The following is a 14,494-nucleotide window of genomic DNA, read 5'->3' on the forward strand; positions in this document are numbered from 1 at the left end:
TTGTTGGCCAGTGACGGCACTGCAGTATGGCTGAGGCTGGCCTGCACGACCGGGATCAGCCTGGGCTAATCACGATGGTTGATCTTGTAGTCTAGTATCAGGACCCTTAATACTTGCAAAATATCTCGGTTGAAACGCTCGACAGACCCATTGATCCATGGGCTGTATGTTGGCGAGAAGATTTGTTTGCACTTGAGTCTAGCACAGAGGTCCTCAATCACTTCATTCTTGAAGTGAGATCCTTGGTCACTGATCCAATCTTTCGGAATGCAAAACGACTGTGCCACTCCATAATAGCATCAGCCGCAACGGTACTGGTAGGTAGATCACACTTAACCAATTCGCAGTAGTGACTCGCATCATCCTTCAGCACCAATACATACTTTAAGTCACCAAATGATTCACCAAGGTATAGGAAATCCCAGTGAAGCGCTTGGTATCGCTCATTGGTCCGGTAAGTCTCGCTCCAGGGTCTTGGCACTATCTTCCCCCCCTTAACATGATGGCAGAGTAGGCAGCGCACCAGAAATCGGTCTACGCATTGGCGTAACTGCGACACGTGAAAGACGCGTCCCAAGTGGGCCAACATCGCGTCCCAAGTGGGCCAAGATCGCGTCCCTACCGCGATGGCCTTGGGGACCACAATGTGCAATAATACACAAGCGTTGGAGTAGTTCAGTAGCCTCTGTTGGGATCCACAACCGGTTGTCTTTGCGTTGAACCCCGTCATCACCTTCCTCTAGGCCGTCTGGCATGTCCTTGGATCCAACCTTGCGTTGATCATTCACGATAGCATCTAGTGTCGGCCACACAAAATTTTCTTGGTCAAGTGGCCGTAGTAGCAGTTGGTCATGCTGGCGCTGACTGCGTGTTGTGACTCTGCGTAAACTGGTACATGTTGGCGTACGTGCCCAACGTGATACCATGTCTGCCCAAACATTGTCTTCACCGGCGATGTGATGTATCTCATACCGGAATTCTCCAAGTCTCATTGCCCATCGAAGCAACTTCCCACGTACATGCTTCTTCATAGTGTCGTGCGGGGCGAACACGTGGATTAAATTGCGGTGATCACAGTGTAATCGAAAGCCCGTAGGTCGCAATAGGAGGTGGGGTAATTTGTCGCACGCTGCTACTATCGCGAAAGCCTCCTTCTCGATCACACTCCAATTCTCTTGTGAGCCTGTGAACGTGCCACTTAGACAGTGTAGCAGTCGGTGATTCTGATCTGCAATCGGTTTGCCCTCTTCCCACGTCTCAACATCCGTCACAATGACACTCCATGCTACGTCGGAAGCGTCTGTGAATACTAATAGCACGCCCTCTGAACTCGGGTGTGCCAATGTAGCTGCAGTAGCTAAACAGTCCTTGACATTATCAAATGCGGCTCGCTCTTCGTCTGTGAAGGTCACCAGTAGCTTTGCTGCAGCGCGTTTGGTCCGTTTTCCAGCTCCCAGTGTCGCATCGAGCCGTTTCTGTAGCGATTGAACATGACCAGCATAGCTCACCAAGCTGTCTCGCATCCAATTACATGCGCAAAGAAACTGCTGTAATTTTCCTGCATTGGAAGGTAGCGGCATTTTGCGTAGTGCAACAACTCGTTCCGGATCATGGCGCACGCCATCTCCGTCAATAAGTTTACCACACCACTTCACAGATCGCTTGAACAGAGACGATTTTGAGGCGCTCAGTTTGAGGCTAAACTCGTCCATCAGCGAGAAAAACTCACTCAACTTTTCCAAGTATGTGTCCACGTCCTCTGCATATAAGAGCAGATCGTCAATCCATATCAGAAGATGCTTGTGGAGCAATTTAGCAAAACAACGTTCCATCTTCATTTGAAAGTGTAACGCGGCATCGCTGCATCCCTGTGGTACACGCGATGATGTATACACTTTGGCATCCGTCATGTAGCTGAGAATTTCTTGGCTGTCCTTGGCCAGCGGTAGCTGCCAGAACCCCTTGATGAAGTCGAAAAGTCCAAAGAAACTTATGCCTTTGACGTGCTCGGTGATCACGTGCAACATCGGCATGACACCTGCAATGGGTTCCGTCTCAGCGTTCACCGGTCGATAATCACTTGTCTGCCGAAATTTATCCTTGCCTGGCGTCTTAATGGGTAGAGCTGGACACGCCCACCGACTAGAAGCGTTCTCGAACACCCACCCGAGCCGGACTAGCTCATCATTGAACTCCTTCAGGAACTTCCTGATGTGCGGGGGGTATGCTCTTGGCTTGCATCGAAAAGGTTTCGCATTCTTCCTTAGACGGATCTCTAAAGGCTCAACCTTAGCCGGTGGATCCGGTCCAAGATGTAGCCTCCAGATGTCGTACATGAACACAATAGTGCGTAGCCGGTCCTCCTTCTCTGCAGGAAATCCGTTTTCCAATGCGTTGGCGATCATCCCCTCAACTGCTTGCCGAATCTCGTTATCAGGTGAAGTTCCACTGCAGAAATCCTCGTTGTACTCTATCGGGTCGCCATCGTCCGTCGAGGTCTGCTTTGCCAACTGTTCTAGTTGTCTATCAATGCTGATACCCAAATCACCGAGCATATCTTCGCCCACGATAAATTCAGCTTCGTCTTCTTCGATCACTAGTACTTCGTACGGTTTAACTGGCCTCACAGGCCCAGCCGCCGTGTGCATCATGATGTGTAACAGCACAGACTCCTTTGCCTGAATCGTGTGCTTACCCACTGTCTCGCATAATATAGGTCGATCCAACATGGTGGTTTTCACAAGTCCACCCAACTTCTTAAGCTTCATCAGGTTGCGAGCACTGATGATGCTTTTCTCGGCCCCAGTATCTGCGCAATAGGGCATGGACAATCTCTCTTCCAATATGATAGTTTTCTTTTGCTCCAAGAGACAGTCCTTGATGCGCTGCAACCTTCACGCGTCAGCATTGAGGCGCTTCGTGCCCTTATTGCTGTCGCGTCGCTCGTGCATCTTGCGTAAAAGGTCTTTTTTTTTCATCATCGGTAGCAGTCGGACAACGCGTAAGCCAGTGGTCACCTTTGCACTTTAGGCAACAACCTGTCGAAGGCTTGGAGCTCTTCTGCTTGTTGATGCTCTACTTACTAATGACAGTTTTCGCGGGCCGTTTACCGTCGGATCTCTCCACTTTTCGGTGTTTCAATCGAGGTTGAGACGAGTCATTGTCGTTTGTAGCGTCCTTCCTCTTGCGATCGTTGTGATCATTTGTCCGCGATCGCTTGCGCCGCTGAAAATTGCGGTCCTGCTCAAGGGCTTTGGCAAGTATGAGCTTAACAGCTCTTTCTCACTATTTTTGGCTGTCCTGGCTTGGTACTTAACTGTGGTTGTCACCTCGTCACGCAGGCAGCGCGGTTGCAATGACTCCATCAGTAGTTTACATTTTAGCCGAATGCCTTCGTTCCCAGTGAAAATTCTTGCCACCCTTGCTCTTCTACAAACTCTCTGCTTCGCGCAAAGAGTGCATGATGCGTCCTTGACGTCACTCTCAGTCATGTTGACCGGATATTTCATGATTAAACAGCGACGTCGGGACAGAGTGTCCTGACGACGAAAAATCTCGTCATCTGGTCAGATGACTCACCCTGAAAGACACCTTGCGCCATCAATTCCCCCGGAAGCAGAGTCGTGTCAACGATTTTCATGCTCACAAGCACTTCTGCCATCTTGTTAGCGTCGTTGTTGCATCGCATCGCCACCTCAGCTTCGGATTCACGTCGAAGCTTTCGCCATTGCACCAGGGAGGCGTGCGAAGTACACTTCAGCTGGGGTGCAGCAAGTGGCATAAATAACGCCACTGGTACAGTTGAACTTCCACTAGAATCGGTCGTTGTTGTTGCCGGAAGCATCGGGTTGCTGCGTGTTTCTCTTGTCATCTTTGGCTTTCACTGCTAAAGAATTCTTTGTAGTAGGTTGCGCTCAGAAGAAAGTTCAAAGACACTCGAAGGAAGCTGGCACTTCCTGTAAAGTCTTGTCGCCGAGTGTATTGAGCTTGTCGACTAGCTGTCAAAAATGAAACTGAGACAACTAAAACATGTACTTCGACTTGCTCCCCACATTGCCATCACTAGCGTTCTAGTGATGGTGCTCAACTCGTACTTCAACATGCACCAGCTTGAGTAGACGAACAGTTGTAGATAACAGCAGGCAGTTCTGATAAGCGTCTTTGACTTAACAAAAGACGCTCAGCTTCAACTCCATATCTCGCTGAGCCACATTTACATGGCTGACTGCAACCACATGATGATGGTCAACCTTGCTGCCGCAACTCGACTGCATTGCATGGGCTCGGTTGGGCTTTTAAACCACGACCCACTACAAAGATGACGCTAGTTATCAGATGATTCGCAACACAGTGCGCGGTAGAGTAGACAAGCGAGGTTTTTGTATCACTCAGTTGAGTTCACTTCGCTATTTTTTCTTTGGCACACACATCGCAATCTCCAGTAGAAGAATGGGTTTCTACGGCGTCGCCACACTGGTCACCGCTGCAATTTTGGCGAGTACTTCTACCTTGGCTGTAGTGGACCCGAACACAGCAGATTTCTTGCCTTTGTATCAGACGTCGGCTGCTGTCGAGGGCAACGCCCCCACGCATAGGCTTCTGAGAAGTTATATCCAAGTGGACGATGGCGAGGAGAGAGCAGCCTTGCCCGAGCAGCTTAAAAACTTGTTCAAGTGGGACGATGCAATTGTAAAGGGATTGACGAGCAAGTCGGAACCCCCTTACGAGGCTCTTGTTTCGTTAGGCCTTAGCAAAGTCAACAATAACGCCCTTTCTGACGCCAAGTTTAAAAGTTGGTTCAAGTACGTTGAAAAGACCAACAAGCACGACTGGGAAATCGAAGCGATTTCGGCTCTCCGACACGAGAACACTGAAGCAGTCGTGGCCAGTATGATCTCGGCGGGGACGAGCGGGAAGAACAAAGCAGTCGCCAAGAAGCTGGAGCAAGCTCAGGTTAAGGATTGGCTGGACGCTGGTTACTGGCCAGCAGATGTCATCGAAAAAGTCTACAAGCTCGGTCCGGGTACGTGGACTAAAATTGACGCTAGACCAGTCAGGGCGGCATACAAGAAGTACTTTGATCGAGATATCGTCAGTGCTGATACTCGATAACTACGACGCACATGTTTCAAAAGAAGGACTTGATGTTGTTGCCGAGACAACGTCGGCCCTGGTTTGTCAACCACCGCTTAACAGTACAGCGGTCTGCCAGCCACTAGACGTTGGGGTCATGGGGCCTTTAAAAAAGAAAATTACGGGAACGGGGAGGTCAGACATCAGCGCGGAGATGAACTCTGTGGCTGAAACTACTGAAGAGTCGGCGAATGACGCAGCATCAGTATATTGTAGCAAGTGTGGACGGCTGGAAACGCGCACGTGCTGGGAGGAATGCACCTGCTGGAATGAGTGTACATGAGACAACTTAAAACTAAATGATTTTTATGAACCTAAGTACGAATCGCGATTTAAGCACTCTAAACGAAAGCGGGGCGTCTCCTCTATCTTTTGAGGCCTTATAAGCTGCAGAATGCCTAAAACTGAAGAAGTTGTGATCGCTCAAAAATATTATCTTCATTTATGGGCCCTCGAAATGACGATACATTTAGGAGTGTTGTGAGCTCAATATTTTTTCAATTTTAGAGATTTAAGTGTTATTTAAAAGCTCTTGTTAAAAGCAATTGAATAAGGGTAGTTTTACAGTTTTTCGCTTGAAGTTTACAAAAAATTTCACTGTTTCAGTTAAGTGCGAAACTCAAATGGCCAACTTTAAGCTCGATTATCCCGATAACTCTAAATGGTTCGTAAGTATCATTTTGTTTGACGTTGTATCATATGCGATGGAGAGTGCTGGTGTCTGCAGGAGTGCGTCTGCGTGACACCAAACGAAGACGATAACGGCGCGAGCGAATCGAACACTGCGAGCACGGACAATGAGGTCATGGATGAATCTAAGGCTGAGAGCAATGCGGACAAAAAACATCTTGCTACAATACAACAGACTTTCGAGGCGTGGGGGGAGCTTTCAGAAGAAGTCGTAGCGAAAAGCTTCCGGAAAGCTATTCCAATGCGCCTGACAGTTGAAATATAATTTCTACTTTGCTTTTTGCTAATTAATTCGTTTTATCTACCAATAAAATTGTGCGACGGATTTTCCTGTCGAGAAAACAAAAAAATAACTACTATGGAGTGTGACGGGGTCACACAGCACCTTGCGCTAGAGGAAGTTAGCTTCCGAGATTATACAAACGCGCAGTGAACGGCAGTTCACAGGTCCCCTCTTCATTCAAAAGAGAGCGAAGTGACCTAATTAAGGTAGAATGTAAACTGAGTATATTTATAGGTAGATAAAGCTTGGGTTTAATACAAACTATAAGTCACCTATAGAAATGCAATGTCATCAACCAATGGTTAGCTTTGGACGACCTTGGTACTTTGTACCAAGTATCCCGAAGTATGACGTGTCACACTTCATGTAACCAGGGTACACTTAGGGCTACGTACCCCGTTACATCCTCCACCACTTAGGTTCGGTTTACCGACCAATCAGAATGCAGAGGTGTTCGTCACAAACTCTCATTCTCAAAGTCGAAAACCATCGACTTGGCCGCGCGAGCGCGGCGGAGGCTCACTTTACAGTTAGAGCCCCGAGCAGCAGTCTCTGCGCTCTTCTTTAAGGTCTCCACTTCGACCGTTTGCCATGCCTCGTGGCACTGTAAAGAGCGGTGCTAAGACACGCTCCAAGGCTGCTGCCGGTAAGGCGCAAGCTAAGAGCACTAAGCCTCACGGCAAAGGCTCAGCCCTAAAGGAGGCTACTCAGGTGGCTTCCGAGGCGATCGGTTCCTCGGGTGACGCGGCTGTGGGCAAGCGAGCAAGCAAGCGCCGCAGCCCGTCGCCCTCGGCCTCTCCAGACAGCCGTCCGAGCCCTCGGTTCGTAGAAAGTAAGTTCAACTCTGGCAGTGAGGACGAAGCCGAGTCCGATAGCACGCACGATGCTCCTGCGGGCTCTGTGGGAGGGCACCGCCCAGTGCCCAGTGAGCAAAAGGATGACAGTGTGCAGTCGCTCGCTAGTGATCAAGGTGATCACAGTCCCAGGACGAAAGGGAATTTTCGCAAACGTCTCTCGCTTGCCGAGGGTCTTGCGCATGCTAAGGCCTCTAAAGCCGAAGGCGACAAGCCCTCGAAGAAGCGTACAGCCTCTAAGTCTCCACTCCGCGAGGAGACGGAGACTTAACACTCCTATCATAGTATCTTTGACTCCTCGGATGAAGAGGAAGAAAAAGAGGAAGACGAGGGGGGGTGCTATCGCTGAGCCCCGGGAGGTCTCGAATGACCTCGACCAGCAGCAGGAGGAATTCCAAGCTGCCCAACGAGTACGTGGGGGTTCGGTGGTGGCACCCGTCAGCTAGGGAGCTGCCATCAACTCAAGAGGGTATTGGCCTCCCGAGGAGAGCTCTGGGGCTGACCTCTTCTTAGAGCTTCTCGTCGCTCCTCGTGGCCTTGTGGACGGCCACACCTCTAGGGGCATTTACGAACGTGCCCTTGTTCAGAAGGAACAGCTGTTCGTTGACAGCTTGGAGGCTGCTCGGTGTGTGCTTCTCGCGCCACACCGCATCCCCCTAAAGGACTCCACGACTTGTCGTAAGAAGCCCGAGACCCGGGGTGGTCTCTATCCTCTTTGGGATGCCCCTGGGTTATGCCCGAGAACTGTCCCACCTGGCGTTCTTGTGAGGACATGCTCTGGGTATGGGTAGAGTCTCTCAAGTACTCACCCACGGGGTTACGGGAACTCCATGAAGATCAGCTGCTGTCCCACATCCTGGACTAGCGTGATCTTCGTGTTCGGTTTGCCCACTTGGTCAGCAAGCGCATGCTGCCAAGGGACATCCTGAAGCATGCGGCTTCTAGCGCTCACGACGAGCGAAGTGTATTCAACGTCCGTACCCCGTTCGGGCAAGAAGCCCCCGACTACTTATGAAGCTGCCGCCGCTTCTGTTCCCAGATTGCGACAGCCTTCGGGCGGTCAATCAGGAGCCGCTCAGTCGGCTCCCACGAGCTCTCGGAGTGGGCATAACCCCTCCCCTTCACGAGGAGCTGTCGCTTACCGCGACGCCGTTATTCCTGGAGGATCCGCTCCACGTGGAAGTGGACTTCTCCATTCCGGTCAAGCAGGGGTGAAGGCGCCCTCGTATGAGTACGAGTACTCGGCGCCTCCCGAACGCCACTTTCGTCCGAGTGCCCCGGCTCCAGGTCCGACACAGGGCCCTGAGGTTGACCGCCTCCGTCAACGTGTCCTCGTGCTTGAGATTACACTTGGCCTTGGGACTGGCGGTGATGCGTTTGCCCAGGCCGGGAATCAGGGCGAGCTTGCTCGTCTTGCCGATCGCCTGGTCCTGTTGGGGCGAGAGGTCGCGAGCCTGCATCTGCGGGTGGATAGCCGGGCCTCTTCGTCCGATCTGGACGACGCCTTTCGCATGATCCGACGGATCGAGGCTCTGCTGCCACGTCCGGAGCCGCCTGCAGCACACTCCCAGACATACGCGTATGGTGCGTACCCGGCGTACTCGGCGTATGGATCCGGGGTCCGTCCGTACGGAGCCCCTCCAGCGTACGGCCTTGACCGCCGCCTTGCCGTTCCGACCGAGGCTTGGGTGCCTGCTCCGACGCCTTCGTCGACGTCTGTGGCCCGCCCTCGGTTTAAGAGGCTGGGCCAAGGTGGGTCTGCGAGTCAGCAACCCCCTGCGGATCAAAGTACCGCTTAAGACGTCCAACATAGAACGTCGGGTGCGTCGTTATTGATTTTGGCAGGTCGATGGTGTACGACGCACCATGTCTGGCCAGGACTGCAAATGGTCCGATGAAGCGGTGCTTCAGCTTGTTGCTGCCGACAGAGCTGATAGTGTCAAGAGGTAGGTTCCTCGTGTCTAGTAGCACTAAGTCCCCCACTTTAAATACACTTAAGTTTCCTCTTCCATGTTTGTCGGAGTACTCCTTTTGTTTATCTTGGGCCGCTACCATGGCATCGCGGACCCTGCTGACAACGCTCAGCTTGGTATCCATAAAGGGTTCCACTTGTTTCCGCAGCGAAACTGGTCTCACATCCGAGACCTGGGAGGAAAGGGCTTTTCGAGCCTCTCCCCCACTTAAAATAGTGGAGTCAGTGTCTCCTCGAAAAGTGAGAGCCACTCTAAGGTGACGGAAACCGTTCCAGTAGAACGACGTGAGCCCCGTGGACCCGTGCACCGCGTTGTTGAGCGCAAACTCAACAGCTGGAACCTGCGTCGATTACGTACGTGGTGCTGCCGCGCACACTCTGCGCAAAGTGTCCTCGAGCACTCGATTGACGCGCTCTGTCTGGCCGTCTCTCTGCGGATGGTCCGCAGTGGACATCTGCAGACGAGTTCCCAGTAAAGGGAACAGCGTTTTCCAGAGCGCAGCCGTGAACCGCGGGTCTCGGTCCGAGTCAATCGTCTCCGGGAGACCGTGATGGCGGAACACGCCATCGACGAACAACCTTGCGGTTTGTTCGCCCGTAACAGTGAAGGGAACCGGAGCAAGATGTACCATCTTGCTCAGCCGACACACGAACACCGAAATTCCGGTGTTGCCGAGTCCAACGGCGGGAAGCCCAAAGATGAAGTCAAGACTCATCGACTGCCAACAGTCAGCCGGGACGGGCAGGCTCTGTAGTGGAGCCGAAGAGTGCCCTGCGGGTTTGACCCGCTGACATGTTTCGCATGTCTTAACGTATCGGGCGACCCACTTGTATATGTGGGTCCACCAGAAGACCTGAGAGACCGACAGAAAGGTCTTCTCACGGTCCAAGTGGCCGCTGGAGGGCGCGTCGTGCGCCTCCGCGAGAATATCGAACTTCAGATCCTCGTTGTTGGGTACGACCACCCGTGGAGGTTCATTGGGCTCCACCCGGTAATAGAGGAGGCCGTCCTTCAACTCATATCGGTGGAGCCGTGAGCGCTGTCGCGACGAGAGCCAGTCGGACTTCGCGCTCGTTCCTGCCATGAGGAACTTGACGATAGGCGGGACAGCCTCATCGTCCCGATACGCCATACGTATCCGATCATATAGATCCGCTGTCACCCGTGTGATGTGGGCCAACGCATAGTCAGGACGCCGAGAGAGGGCGTCCGCAAGCACGACGAGCTTTCCCGGCTTGTATTCGACGCGGAAGTTGTACTCCGCGAAGAAGGACAGTCGCCTCACCATCCTTTGGGAGAGGTGAGGTGAGTTAGTCGCCGTCCTCAAGGATGCGTGGTCTGTGTAGATCACGAAGGGTCTTAAGCCCGGAAGGTGAACACGAAACTTCACAAGGGCATATTGCATTGCCAGGAGCTCCTTGTCGTGGACAGGGTAGTTCCGCTCGGCGCATTGAGCTACCTGGACTTGAACGAGATGACTCGTTCATGCCCAGCCGTGTCGACCTGCAGCAATGCACACCCGAAGGCGTAGTCGGAGGCGTCGCAGACGACGCTAAACGGCTTCGTCTCGTCCGGCAGGGCCAGGACAGGGGCCTCTTGGAGCCTGGCCTTGATGCTGTCAAAAGCATCCTGGTGCTCTTGCTCCCAGCGCCAGTCGACGTCCTTCTGAAGGAGGCCCGACAAGGGCTCAGCGAATCCCGCGTACCCTGCGCTGTACTTGTGAAGGTAGTTGGCCAAGCCCAGCCACTTTTGAAGATCCTTTTGGAATCGGGGCGTCGTCCATGCTGCTATGACCTTGACCTTGTCTGGTTCCCGAACGCCCACGTTGCTTATGAAGCAACCGAGAACTTTAATCTCTGGTGACGCGAAAACGCACTTATCGATGTTGTCGTAGAGCTTGTTCGCTCGCAATACGTTCAACACTCGACGGAGGTGTCCTAGGTGCACCTCCATGGCCGTCTTGCCTCCCTCGGCACGGCTATGGACGAATATGTCGTCGAAGTACGTCTGTACGAAGGTACGCAACGGGCGGGACAGTTTCGTCACCAGGCGATTGAACGTCGCCGGGGCGTTAGACAAGCCCTGCGGTATGACGAGCCACTCCCAAAGCATGCCGCTTGGAGTGCTTACCGCGGTGAGCGGGATGTCACTCTCCCTCATCAGGATCTGGTAGTATCCGTCTACCTAATCCAGCGCAGTGTACAGTACGCTCCCGGCCATGTTGTTTAACAACACATCCTTTCGTGGGATTGGTGTTTGGGCCGGCACCGTTGCGTTGTTCAGCTTGTTATAAGCGTGAACCAGACGCCACTTTCCGTTCGGCTTCCGAACGCAGAAAGTCGGCGTCGAGTGCGGGGATTTCGATTCCCGCACCATGTCTGCCTTCGCTCTCGCGGCGAAAAAGGCATCGATGACCTAGCACTGTTCGCGCGGGAGAGGCCATTGCCTCGTGACGCAATACTTTGGGCCAGGCACGAGATCAATCTCATGCAGTACGCCTCGATCCGGTGGGAGTTGGGTCGGTGGGAGTTTGTTCACCACGTCCGCATACTCCGTCACCAAAGGATACACCGGATCCTTGGGGCTCTTAAGGATCTCAGAACCCAAGCGCGTCTGACGCTGCTTGCTTAGGTCTTCCAGGACGTTCTCGTCCAAGACAGAGGAGGAGAAGTTCTGCTCCTCCCGAGTGGTCTCAGGTCTCATGAGCACCATCTCGGCAATCGCTCCAGCCTTGAGGCTGGCCAGGAAAGACTCAACCGTCATTTCATCGAGGTTCAGTATCTCAGCAGCCTCTGGCAACGGTTCCAAGTGGACACCAGATGCCTTGACGGGTAAACCGGTCTCGCCATCGAAGGTGTGATAACCCTCTTCCACCGGCCTTGTCGGAGGAGCCCCGGCCCTGGCCTCCGAGTCGCTTGAAGCGACGTCGATCTGAACGAAGTTCGGATCCGACTTGAGGCGGCGGCGGCGTCGCTGACGACGGCGACCGTGACGTGGAGCTTTGCTGCCCATGTCTGAGGGTGTCGGCGCTGCGACATCCGAGGCACTCGTGGCCTCGTGTGGTACTATGGTACCCACACAGGAAGCGTGTTCGACGCCTCCCTCTTCAGTTAAGGTTTGGGCGACCGTGAGTGGAACTCTGTTATCCACTCTGAACACGCTGCTCTCAGTGTTCGTGACAGCTGCAGCTGTCTGCGGAACTAAGTTACCCGCCTGTGGACCTAAGTTACCCCCTTGGCCAGCGCCTCTTCTGGGCGCTGCCACCATCAAAACATCCTCGGAGTCGTCATATACGTCGACGACTCCCAAGCATCTGCCGGATGCTTTGGTGCCCTGGCAACCCTTGCGGGCGCCCCGGGTCCTGACAGAGGTGGGAACATGACTCACCAATGCTCTGTCGGACTACGCAGGGCGACTGGCACCGATTGCCTTGCCTCGCCAGTCGATCCAGGGCTCGTGCTGCTCAAGCCAGGGCATGCCCAGGATCATATCATATGGATCCATATCAACAACAGTGAACTGTTTGAGGCTGTCAAAGTCTTCAAACTTGACGGCCAGATCCACTTGGACGTTGGGTACAGTGACGACCTTCCCGTCGGCCAGTCGCACTGACACCGTCCAGTTGCCCTTGCTTTCTCTCCAAGCATCGGACAGCTTGTTGCTATTACGAGCAATTGTCTGGCGGCGTGCGAAATTCTTCGACGGTCCAGAATCGATCAAGACTCTAAAGGGATGATCGTATCCCCGTACACGACCGTGTACTACGAGCAACCCGCCGCTGCTCTTCGCCGATTCGAGAGTGCGAAGACTCTCAGGGGCTAAGTCCCCGTGGTACGCGCCACCCGCGCACCCATCACGAAGACTTAGTTCTTCCCCCCTACTGGTTCCCGGCGTTCCCCTGTCCCCGGGATCCTGGCTTCTGCCAGCGACCCTTGAGGACGGTCTTGGGGAAAGACCGTCTGCGGAGTCTTTCCGCGGGACAGTCGCGCTTAAAGTAGCCCATCTTCCCGCAGCCGAAGCAGCGGATGTCACGCTGTTCGGCGGACACGAGTTCCATGGGAACTGGTTTCGTTGGGGCTTGTTCAACCGGGAGCCGACAAAGAACTCCCAGGCCACGCTGAGGCCGGCGTACGCGCCTGACGATGGCTGTGCTCCTCTTAAAGAGCCACTTGAATCGCTTCTTCAAGGGTGCTTGACTGCACCCGGAACAGCTGAGTGCGTGCGGGGCCCACTCGAAGGCCGTCCATGAACTTGATGTGCTCGTTGAGTGGGTTTCCCACTAGGAACACCATGCTTCCCGTATCTCTTGCACGTACTCGTGCCGTTCACGCCTCCCTTGCTTACACGAGAGGAAGCGCGAACGCTGGCGGTACTCGTAGTTCGCCGGGAGGAACGCGGCTCGGAGCGGTTTACACAGCTGAGCCCAGGATGTAAAACATCCAGGTGATGTTGCTTCTAGCGTGTACACCCAACGCTTAGCACAGCCGCTAAAGTTGGAGAGTGCAAAAGCCACACGAAGTTGCTCGGTCGAGATCAGAGCCGCGTCCATCGCGAGCTCTACTTCTCGGACCCAGAAGTGAAGGTTCTCGCGTTCCTTCCCTTCATACGGCTTAACCTTCAGCCGTATTGGCTTCGGGTGGGGCGGATTTGCTCCCGCCGCCGGAGCCTGCAGGTTCTCCCGCACATGCGCGATGAGGCCCTGCTCGTACGCGTCAAACGCATTGACGCGCTCGAGGTGCTCGGCCGGTGTTGACACCACCAGGCTCTGCAGGGCCTCCATCCCGAAGATGCCTGCCATCTTCCGAACCGACTCGAACTGAGAGTCGTTCATATGGGAGAAGTCGTTCCTGTCCATGGCAACGAGCTTCAAAGAGGTTCAGGTAGTCTACCCGCGGTGGCGTGGATTGACTACGAGTGCTACCAAGTGTGACGGGGTCACACAGCACCTTGCGCTAGAGGAAGTTAGCTTCCGAGAGTATACAAACGCGCAGTGAACGGCAGTTCACAGGTCCCCTCTTTATTCAAAAGAGAGCGAAGTGACCTAATTAAGGTAGAATGTAAGCTGAGTATATTTATAGGTAGATAAAGCTTGGGTTTAATACAAACTATAAGTCACCTATTGAAATGCAATGTCATCAACCAATGGTTGGCTTTGGACGACCTTGGTACATTGTACCAAGTATCCCGAAGTGTGACGTGTCATACTTCTAAAGTGTGACGTGTCACACTTCATGTAACCAGGGTACACTTAGGGCTACGTACCCCGTTACATGGAGGATGGCGTTCAGAGGGTGGTGGATTTTAGCGTCGTTGTCTGTAGATCAGTTAAGTAATTGTTTTGTTTTGTGCGTTGGATGCTGTCGATTATCTTTTTTTGGTGGTCAATTAGACGGTGGTGGATGAATTTGAGCGATAGAACGACCAGCCCGACCTGGTGGTGGGGTATTACATCTTCCACATTGGTGCAGGGACCGGTGTTTTATTACTAGTAGTGTTAAAGGCGTATCTGAAGCTGCAGGATTCATTCGTTAACAGCATCTGAGATTTTCGGTGTTTCAAAT

At 53.2% G+C, this 14,494-nt stretch overlaps 1 protein-coding gene across 1 annotated transcript; it reads left to right on the forward strand.

The window, feature by feature from the left end:
- Nucleotides 1-4,449: 4,449 nt before the first annotated feature.
- Nucleotides 4,450-6,088, forward strand: PITG_13507 (secreted RxLR effector peptide protein, putative; the record flags this gene model as incomplete). The annotated part of the gene is made up of 3 exons (XM_002899680.1): nt 4,450-5,023; nt 5,350-5,408; nt 5,861-6,088. 3 exons carry the CDS (start codon nt 4,450-4,452, stop codon nt 6,086-6,088), a joined length of 861 nt encoding a protein of 286 aa, XP_002899726.1.
- Nucleotides 6,089-14,494: the final 8,406 nt, after the last annotated feature.

The sequence above is a fragment of the Phytophthora infestans genome, genomic scaffold, assembly GCF_000142945.1.
Source record: "Phytophthora infestans T30-4 supercont1.29 genomic scaffold, whole genome shotgun sequence".
Lineage (NCBI taxonomy): Eukaryota > Oomycota > Peronosporomycetes > Peronosporales > Peronosporaceae > Phytophthora > Phytophthora infestans.